General features: G+C 43.4%; 1 protein-coding gene across 7 annotated transcripts in view; it reads right to left on the bottom strand.

Annotated features, from left to right (window-relative positions):
- Positions 1-1,116: 1,116 nt before the first annotated feature.
- The window catches only part of LOC111527719 (zinc finger protein 562), a 28,767-nt gene continuing 19,468 nt past the window's right edge, over positions 1,117-10,415 (bottom strand). For 2 of the 7 annotated variants that reach the window (XM_023194159.3, XM_031934756.1), the window contains exons 3-7: positions 9,817-9,906; positions 8,455-8,581; positions 7,002-7,108; positions 3,412-4,340; positions 1,117-2,103 (exon numbers count right to left, since the gene is read on the bottom strand). In XM_023194159.3, coding sequence (XP_023049927.2) covers positions 1,914-2,103; positions 3,412-4,340; positions 7,002-7,108; positions 8,455-8,581; positions 9,817-9,849 — 1,386 coding nt within the window. In that variant the 5' untranslated portion in view covers positions 9,850-9,906 and the 3' untranslated portion in view covers positions 1,117-1,913. Of the gene's footprint in view, positions 2,104-3,222; positions 6,059-7,001; positions 7,109-8,454; positions 8,584-9,816; positions 9,907-10,415 lie in introns of those variants that run through there. The other 5 variants (XM_031934759.1, XM_031934757.1, XM_023194160.3 and 2 more) reach the window with 5 other exon arrangements.

Below are 10,415 nucleotides of genomic sequence, written 5' to 3'. Positions count from 1 at the left end.
ACCACATCGTTTCATTGAAGTATTTATTTATTTATTTATTTTATTTATTTATTTTTCATTTTTTTTTTTAATATTATTCATTGAAGTATTTATTAGGTACCATCATGAGTTAGGAGCAGTTCTAGGTACTTGAGTTTTATCAGTAAATAAACATGATCATCACAGAGGATGCACAGGAAGCATTTAACAAATTCAAGAGGAATTCAGCCCCATAAATTATGAAATATTGGGAAATCATTCATCATGTAAAAACTGGATATAAAGAAAAAACCTTTCCTGCAGAAGATAACCTCTTCAAAAAATAAAAAATAAAAAGCTACAGCCAATAAAATGGAGCGCATATCTCACCAGAACTGCAAAGACAAGTATGCTGGTATTACTACTTTTAGTTGATATTGTGCTGCAGGTTGAAATCAGTCCAGTAAAGCAAGAAACTATTTAGAGAGAACTTCATCACATGAATTTTGGGCATCATTGTTCAGTCCAAAGTACTTAGTGATTCTTTTCTCTTTCCACATAGACGATCAGATAATCTGTAAATAATGACTCTTAGTTTTCCACTTCAGGAATTAGAGATATATAGTGACCCCAGTGACCCCCAAATTTCATATGAAGCTCCAAACCCCAGTGTGACTGTATGTGAAAAGAGAAGGGGGCAGGGTGGGGAGGGGAGACCGACTGACCTATTTGTTGGTCTCCATCGTGTGAAGACATGAGGAAGTGGGCACTGACATGTCAGGAAGAGTGCTCTCACCAGAAGCTGACCATGCTGGCACTCTGATCTCAGACTTCCAGCCTCCAGATATGTGAGAATATAAATTTATGTTTTGGGACAGACACGGTGGCTCAGGCCTGTAATCCCAGCACCTTGGGAGGCCGAGGGGGGTGGATCACCTGAGCTCAGGCCTGACTAACATGGAGATCAGCCTGATCAACATGGAGAAACCCTGTCTCTACTAAAAATACAAAATTAGCCAAGATTTGGGATGCATGCCAATAATGCCAGCTACTTGGGAGGCTGAGGCAGGAGAATTGCCTGAACCCGGGAGGTGGAGGTTGTGGTGAGCCGAGGTCACGCCAGTGCACTCCAGCCTGGGCAACAAGAGCGAAACTCCATTTCAAAAAAAAAAAACAGAAGAAAGAAAAAAAAATTCTGTTTTTTTACCCTCATTTATTTTAAATTAAATGAATTTGTAAGCCATTTGGTCTGTGGTATTCTGTTATGGATGCCCAAGCTGACTAACGCAGATTTTGGCACTGAAAAGTGAGGTACTGCAATTAAACACAAACAAAAAACTAAAAATGTGAAGCAGCCTTGAAACTGACAAATGAGTAGAGGCTGGAAAAATTCTGATGTGCAAGCTGGAAATAAGGTTGGTAAGGGTGATTCTGGTGAGGTGTCACTGGGGAATGAGAAACATGCTATTGGGAAATGAAAAGACAACCCTTGATATGAAGTCGTGAAGAACTTGGCAGAACTGTATGCTAACGTTTAGTGCAAGGTAGAGCTTGAGAGAGATAAAATTGGGTATGTATTACTAACATCTGTAATTAAAGTGTTGAGGACACAGGAAGCTTCATTCTTCCTGACTACTTACAAGAAAATGTGCTGGGAACAGGCCTCCCAAATCTGGCCATAAACAGGCCATGAGAAACTGGCGATAAACACAATGTCTGCAGCACTGTGACATGCTCCTGATGGCTATGACGCACACGCTGGAGGTTGCTGGTTTACTGGAATGAGGGCAGGGAACACCTGACCCACCCAGGGCAGAAAACTGGATAACCGCTCAAGGCATTCCTAAACCACAAACAATAGCATCAGTGATTTGTGCCTTAAGGACATGTTCCTGCTGCAGATAACAAGGCACAGCCTGTCCCTTTCATTCCCGCAAGGGATACTTTTAGCTAATCTATAATCTATAGAAATAATGTTTATCACGGGCTGTCAGTAAATACTGTTGGAGGCTCTCAGCTCTGAAGGATGTCAGCCTCAATTCCCACTCTGCACTGTAGTTCTGTGTCTGTCTTAATTCCTCTAGCACCACTGGGTTAGGGTCTCCACCACCGAGCTGGTCTCGACAAAAATGCAAAAGAGGAGACGTGAATTGCAGAAGAAATAGTTAAGGAAAAAGGAACCAGAACTTGGAGATTTGGAAAATTCTCAGCCTATCCATACTGCAAAAATTAGAAAACTTGTACTGAAGAGAATCCTCAAAGTGTGGCTGAACAATCATTTATCTGATAAAGAGATCATGAGTGGGATTCATGGACTATATCAGCCATCTTAAGAGAGAAGAGAGACTGGATTATACTAGAAGACACACTGCCACTTACATTGTGCCACCTAAAATGGACAGAGAGGACAGAAAAGAACAGGCAAGGTTGTCACACTTCTTATAAAAAGAAGGGAACACAGAAATAATCAGCTGTGAAAGTGCACTGGCAGTTAAGGATGGTTTCATTCCTGCCATGCTCTGCAGGATCCATGGGAACAGAAGAGACCCTCGGAGGAGCATCTTTTTAACAATCCACCTCTGGGGCCTACATCATCTTGGCTTCTGGTAAATTTTGACATGAATGTGCCACACTGGCAGCCACTAACCAACAGGGGCTGGGATCAATCTGCATGATGTATCTCATACAGAACTTGTTAATGCTATGATCTTAGGAATCTAATCACCAAGGTGAGGCAGGCTTCAGTACTGACCTCACCATCCATGACCCTTCTTCACAGATGCCCAGACTCAGGCAACCATGAAGTTGTATTCAGAACCTGTAGGGTTAATGGCATCTAAGGCCAATCCATGAGCCATTACAACCTCCACAAGGCATTTAGGACAAATCTGATGATCTCTGCACTGCCAATAATTAAATGTGGCAACCAATGGGCTAAATGGTAATACTCATACCCTTACATTCATAGGACTTCTCCCTAGTGTGAATTCTTTCATGCATACTTAGGCATGAGGAAACAGCAAATGCTTTCCCACATTCTTTTTTTTTCTTTGGGGCGGGGAGGAGACGGAGTCTTGCTCTGTCGCCCAGGCTGGAGTGCAGTGGGGAGATCTCGGCTCACTGCAAGCTCCGCCTCCTGGGTTCACGCCATTCTCCTGCCTCAGCCTCCCAAGTAGCTGGGACTACAGGTGCCCGCCACCAAGCCAGGCTAATTTTTTGTATTTTTAGTAGAGAAGGGGTTTCACCGTGTTAGCCAGGGTGGTCTCGATCTCCTGACCTCGTGATCCGCCCGCCTCGGCCTCCCAAAGTGCTGGGATTACAGGCGTGAGCCACTGCGCCCGGCCTGCTTTCCCACATTCTTTACATACGAAGGGTTTCTCTCTGGTATGAGTTCGCAGGTGAACATTAGGGGTGAGGAATACAGAAATGCCTTCCCACATATCTTGCATTTACCTTTCTCCACTGTGAGTTTTCAAATGTTTACTACGATGGGAAGAAGTAATGAAGGTCTTCCCACATTCAACACATTCATAAGGCTTCTCTCCTGTGTGAATTCTTCTATGTTGAGTAAGGGTTGAAGATCTATTGAAGGCTTTCCCACATTCCTTACACTGATAGGGTTTCTCTCCAGTGTGATTTCGTATGTGTATAGCAAGGCCTGTGTATTGAGTGAAGGCTTGGCCACATTCCTTACATTCATAGGGTTTTATTCCAGTGTGAGTTCTTACATGTTGAGTAAGGTGAGTTGATCTAGTGAAGGCCTTCCCACATTCCGTACATTTGTGTGGTTTTATTCCAGTGTGAATCTGAATGTGAACATTAAAGGATGAGGAATTTCTAAAGGATCTTCCACATTCTTTACATTCAAAGGACTTCTCTCCTTTATGAGTTTTCACACGTGCAGAAAGTTGAGAAAAATCAGTGAAGGATTTCCCACAATTCTTAGTCTTTTCGGATTTCCTTCCAGTATGAACTGTTACACACTGCTTTAGGTGTGAGGAGGGTGTGATAGCTCTCTCACATTCCTGAAATTCACAGAGTTTCTCTCCAATGTGGATTCCCATGTGATTATCAAGGCTCGCAAAATACTTAAAGCCTTTTCCACATTCCTTACATTTGTAGGGTTGTCTTCCATTGAGAATTTCAAGATGTACAGCAAGGCCTGGAGTTAAGGTGAAGACTTTTCCACATGGATTAAATTTGGAAAGTTCCTGTCCAATAGAGGCTTCCTTGTGCACACTGTGGATGTCTTTTCCATAACAATTACCTTCAGAAGTGTTCCCTCCATTCTGAGCTCTCATGTGTGTCTTAAGGCAAAACTGTTCACTGAAGACCTCTCCACAATTCCCACAGAGTTTCCATCCACTGTAGCTTCTTGTCTGCTGAGGAGGGGATAAACGATTTAAAACATTTTCAGACATATAAAAAGATTTCACCCATCTGAACACATAAACATTATTTTGATGACAATTATTATTTTACTTTTTAATGTTTAATTTTCTTTTTTTTTTTTTTTTTGAGACAGAGTCTTCTTCTATCTCCCGGTCTGCAGTACAGTGGTACAATCTCTGCTAACTGCAACCTCTACCTTCCAGGCTCAAGTGATCCTGATGCCTCAGCCTCTCGAGTAGCTGGAAACATAGTTGTGCACTACCGCACTGGGTAATTTTTCTATTTTTTTGTAGACACGGGTTTTCCCAAGTTGCCCAGGCTGGTCTCAAACTCCTGAGTTCAGATGAACTGCCTGCCTTGGCCTCCCAAAGAGGTAAGATTACAGGCGTGACCCACCATGCACGGCATGTTTTACTTTGTTCAGAGTTGGGGTTTTGCTCCATTGCCTGGGCTTTAGTACACTGCTGTGATCATGGCTCACGGTAACCTCAAATGCCTGGCTGGGTTCAAGTGATCATCCCGCCTTAGCTTCCTGTGTAGCTAGGACTATAGGCATGCACCATCACGCCTGGCCAATCTTTTGATTTATTTATTTATTTATTTTTGAGATGGAGTCTCACTTTGGCTGGAGTGAACTGTCGCAATTTCAGCTCACTGCAACCTCCACCTGCTGGGTTCAAGCGGTTCTGCCTCACCTCCCGAGTAGTATGTGCAACCACACTCAGCTAATTTTTGTATTTTTACTACAGATGGGATTTCACCATGTTGGCCAGAGTGTTCTCAAACTCCTGCCCTTGTGATCCGCCCGCCTCAGCCTCCCAAAGTGCTGGGATTATAGGCGTGAGCCACCGTGCCTGGCCTCAATTTATTTTTATAGAGACAGGGTCTTGCTATGTAGCCTAGGCTGGTCTCAAACTCTTCAAGAAACCCCCCGTCTCAGCCTCCCAAACTGCTGAGATTACAACCATGAGCTGCCAAGTCAGCCTACTTAGATAAATATAATTTTTACAATTTTTCTTCCATAGTCTTATTTTCTACCCTCTTGATTTCTTGCCAGAATTCTATGCCACTGGCTCTAATTGTTCAACACAAACAAACAAACAAAACACTGTCTTTTTTTGATTGTTGGGGGTGGCTTAAGACAAGGTCTCACTCTGTCACCCAGGCTGTGTACCATGGCACAATCACAGCTCACTGCAGCAGTAATCACCCAGGGTCAAGCCATCATCCTGCCTCAGTCCCCCAAGGAGCTTGGATTACACACGCATGCCAACATGCCTGGCTAACTTTTTGTTTTTTTGTAGAGACAGGGTCTCCCTATTGCCCAGGCTGGTCTTGATCTAGACTCAAGCAATTCTCCTGCCTCAGCTTCCCAAAGTGTTGGGATTACAGGCGTCAGCCATTGCAACCAGTCAAATTGTGTAGATTTTCGTGAAACTGTTTAAATCCTCAATGTCTAGTTACATATGTGGGAATGTGTACTTGTGGGTATTTTGAAGTGACAAGTTATACAGGTATGGAACACAAAATTCATCACATTCAGACTATCTCTCCAGAGACCCTGCTCCCTCAAGGTTGTAGGCTACTTCTCTCTCAAGTATCTCTCATTTGTGCTGTTTCTTTTTCACTGCAAACTCCACCTCCCAGGTTTAAGCAATTCTGCTACAGCCTCCCAGGTAACTGGGATTACAGGTGCCCGCCACCAAACCTGTAATATAAAAATAATTTTATATTTTTAGTAGAGATAGAATTTCACCATGTTGGTCAGGCTGGTCTCGAAGTGATCCACCCACCTCGGCATCCCAAAATGCTGAGATTACAGGACTCACTTTCTTTTCTGACTTCCCCCCTTTTTTTTTTTGAGACAGAGTCTCACTCGGTCACCTGGGCTGGAATGCAGTGGTGCAGTCTTGGCTCACTGCAACCTGCGCCTGAGTAAGTGATTGTCCTGCCTCAGCTTCTAGAGTAACTGGGATGACAGGTGCCCACCACCACACACAGCTAATTTTGTTATTTTTAGTGGAGGTGGAGTTTCACCATGCCGGCCAGGCCTGTCTCAAACTCCTGACCTCAAGTGATCCACCTACCTTTGCCTCCTAAAATATTGAGATTACAGGCATGAACCACCACATCCAGGCTCTTTTTAAAATCAGAGATGGGATCTTGCTATACTGCCTAGGCTGGTCTTGAACTCCTGGGCTCAAACGATGCTCCCACCTCAGCCTCCCAAGTAGCTGGGATTACAGATGTAAACCACACCACTAACTGGGCTGATTTTCTAGAATGGAATTCTTCATCTTTTCTGAGAGGGGAAATTAAGAAATATCCCTCATGGCCTGGCACGGTGGCTCACGCCTATAATTCCAGTACTTTGGGAGGTCGAGGCAGGCGGATCACGAGGTCAGATCAAGACCATCTTGGCTAACACAGTGAAACCCTGTCTCTACTAAAAATACAATAAATTAGCTGGGTGTGGTGGCACACGCCTTTAGTCCCAGCTACTTGGGAGGCTGAGGCGAGAGAATCGCTTGAACCTGGGAGTTGGAGGTTGCAGTGAGCTGAGATGGTGCCACTGCACTTCAGCCTGGCAGAGTGAGACTCCGTCTCAATAAAAAAAGAAGAAAAAAAGAAACATCACTCATGAATCTTACCATTTGTATGCCAGTGAATATTTGATTCTTCAAAAAACCCTGCTGAAGTGATGACCGTTTGGTTCTAGGTTGTATTTCCCATTCTGAAGTTAAGCAGAAAAAGAAATCTAAGGGTTTAGAGAAGAAATGTTTTAGTTTAAAATGACTCATTTGTCCTTGTTTTCAAATTAAACACAGTAAGAAAATAAAAGCCACAGGCCAGGCACGGTGGCTCACGGCTGGAATCTCAGCACTTTGGGAAGCCGAGACGGGTGGATCACAAGGTCAGGAGATCGAGACCATCCTGACCAACATGGTGAAACCCCATCTCTACTGAAATATAAAAAAAAAAAAAAAAAAAAAAAAAAAAAAAATTAGCCGGGCATGTTGGTGCGTGCCTATAGTCCCAGCTACTCGGGAGGCTGTGGCAAGGGAATCACTTGAACCTGAGAAGTGGAAGCTGCAGTGAGCTGAAATCAAACCACTGAACTCCAGCCTGGGTAACAGAACGAGACTCCACCTCAAAAAAAAAAGAAAAGAAAAAAGGAAAACGAAAATAAAAGCAAGAGAACCTTGAGGATTTTGGTATGTCAAAAATTTGGCTATAAGGATGTGGGGTTTATTACACAACTGATGTGTTTAGATAGTTAATTACAAACTGTTTCTGCGAAAACTACAACTGATGGGGAACAGGAAGAGAAGATTATGAGGAAAGGAAAGTAGGAAAGATCAGGATAAAGTGCAAATATCAAAATAATAAACTTAACAAAAAAACAGAACAGCTACGGGAGGCTGAGGCAGGAGAATGGCAAGAACCCGGGAGGCGGAGCTTGCAGTGAGTAGAGACAGCGTCACTGTACTCCGGCCTGGGTGACAGAGCGAGACTCTGTCTAAAAAAAAACAAACAAAAAACAGAACAGGTAGTTTCGTTTGACTAGATGGAAAATAAAAGAGATAATCTGAAAGTCTGAGAAAAATAGCTTAAATCTTCTGAGGAAAAGATCTTTAAAAATCTTTTTTTTTTTTTTTTTGAGTTGAAGTCTCACTGTCGCCCAGGCTGGAGTGCAGTGGCACAATCTCAGCTCACTGCAACCTCTGCCTCCCGGGTTCAAGTGATTCTATTGCCTCAGCCTCCCGAGTAACTGGGACTACAGGCGTGTGCCACCGTGCCTGGCTAATTTTTTGCATTTTTAGTAGAGACAAGGTTTCACCGTGTTAGCCAGGCTGGTCTTGATTTCCTGACCTCGTGATATGCCCACCTCGGCCTTCCAAAGTGCTGGGATTACAGGCATGAACCACCGTGACCGGCCTAGTCTTTATTTTTAGGATTTTTTTTTTTAGAGATGAGGTTTCACAATGTTGCCAATGCTAGTATCAAACTCCCAAGCTCCAGAGATTCTCCCACCTCAGCCTCCCAAGTATCTAGGACTACAGGTGCAGGCCACCATGCCAATCAAAATGATGTTACTCTTACCCACAGAGGCCAGGTTCATGTAGTTCTCCAGCATCACATCTCTGTAGAGGTATTTCTGAGTTGTGTCCAGTAAAACCCACTCCTCTGGCGTGAACTCCACAGCCACATCATCAAACGTCACTGAATCCTAAATCATCAAACACATGCTGGTTTGAGCCAATGAACACTTCCACCAGTGCTCACTGGAGAATAAGGAAGGGGAACCTTATACTCGCTTATACGTGGTTCTCACATCTCCCATGACCTACTCCAGGGTTTAATGTCTCAGGAGCTCTTGTGTCTAAACACTCAAGGTTGACCTCCTACAGGCATATGCCTTGAACAGCCCCCTTTTTTTTTTTGTGACACAGTTTTGTTCTTTCGGCTCAGGCTGGAGTGCAGTGGCCCAATCTGGGCTCAGTAGAACCTCCACCTCCTAAGTTCAAGTGATTCTCATGCCTCAGCCTCCCAAGTAGCTGGAATTACAGGCACACAACACCATGCCTGGCTAATTTTTGTACTTTTAGCAGAGATGGGGTTTCACCACATTGGTCAGGCTGGTCTCAAACTTCTGACCTCAGATGATACGCCCACCTTGACCTCCCAAAATGCTGAGATTATAGGCGTGAGCCACCTTGCCCATCCGAACAGCAGTTCATAAAAATTTTTAAAAATCTTTTTTGTCTGATCTATTTATTTTTAATTTTTAATGTTTTTCAAAAATTTTAGAATTTTTATTTTTGACTAGAACACTACTTCCTAAATATGAATTTTTATCTATCTAGCATCTATCTATTTATCTATCTATCCAATCTGTTTGTTTGTTTATATATAAAGACAGGGTCCCACTGTGTTGCTGAGGCACAATTGCTGCTTACCGCAGCTTCCATCTCCTGGGCTGAAGTGTTCCTCCCACCCCAGCCTTTTGAGTAGCTGGAATTACAGGCATGAGCCACTGCACACTGCTTACACTTTATCTCAGCACAACCAGGTTAGGAGCTCTTCCTGTCCCATTGGTCTCTATGTAGCACACTCCTGAGCACACTGCAGATACCTGATAAATGCTGATGAGTAAATAAATTATTTGATAAAAGGACACTTTCATCTGCCTTATCACCTGTCACCCCACTCAGCAATGTAAGATGCAGTTGGCACCATGAAAGTCATGCTTAAGTAGTAATTACTGAGTTACCGGGATGATTTTCAAGTTAACACTTTATGTATAGGAGATTTCATTTCCTGGGGAAATTCATCTGGGGACTCTCAGTCCTTGAGCAAGGCTTCATTTGCTTAAGACAACTCTGGAGATGAGTCTATCTAGGAGGAAATGTGTCTATTGGATGTAAGTATGTCATTTTGTACAATCGTACATTTTCTGTTTACCTGATAAGAATTTGCCAGGTAGTCCTCCACCATCCTTTCTACTTTCGTCTCTTCTTCAAAAGGGCAGACTGGTTCTCTGGAAAAAAAACCCTAGTGGAAAAGCAAGAAGGCATTGAGAAGCCACAGCTGCCCATCCTTCCCACATTCTCATGCCTAGAAGTCATTCCATCCTAGCCTGAAATTCCCATATGCTCCTGCACACTCGAGAAAACTGCATACACGCAACACTGCCACGAAATGCCATAGTAGTCCTGTGTCAGCTAGACCCAGAAAAGCAGATGTGGGCCGAGCTGCCTGTTGGGTAAAGGGTAATAGTTTCATTTTACAAGAAAACTTACACCCTGAAAAATGTGACTCTCTATCTGCCCATAGTAGTAACACTCATGAAGCTTATGTAGCATTTCCTAAGGCACACAAACCAGGGCTGAATTCTAAAATAGCATCCTGGCTGGGCACAGTGGCTCATGCCTGTAATCCCAACATTCTGGGAGGCCAAGACGGGTAAATCACTTGAGGTCAGGCATTCAAGAGCAGCCTGGCCAACATGGCAAAACCCCGTCTCCACTAAAAAAAAAAAAAAAAAAAAAAAAAAAAAAAAA

This window comes from Piliocolobus tephrosceles, chromosome 21, assembly GCF_002776525.5.
Source record: "Piliocolobus tephrosceles isolate RC106 chromosome 21, ASM277652v3, whole genome shotgun sequence".
NCBI classification, from domain to species: Eukaryota; Metazoa; Chordata; class Mammalia; order Primates; family Cercopithecidae; genus Piliocolobus; species Piliocolobus tephrosceles.
Note: the sequence above shows the minus strand (reverse complement) of the source record. Positions and strands in the feature narration are given on the sequence as shown.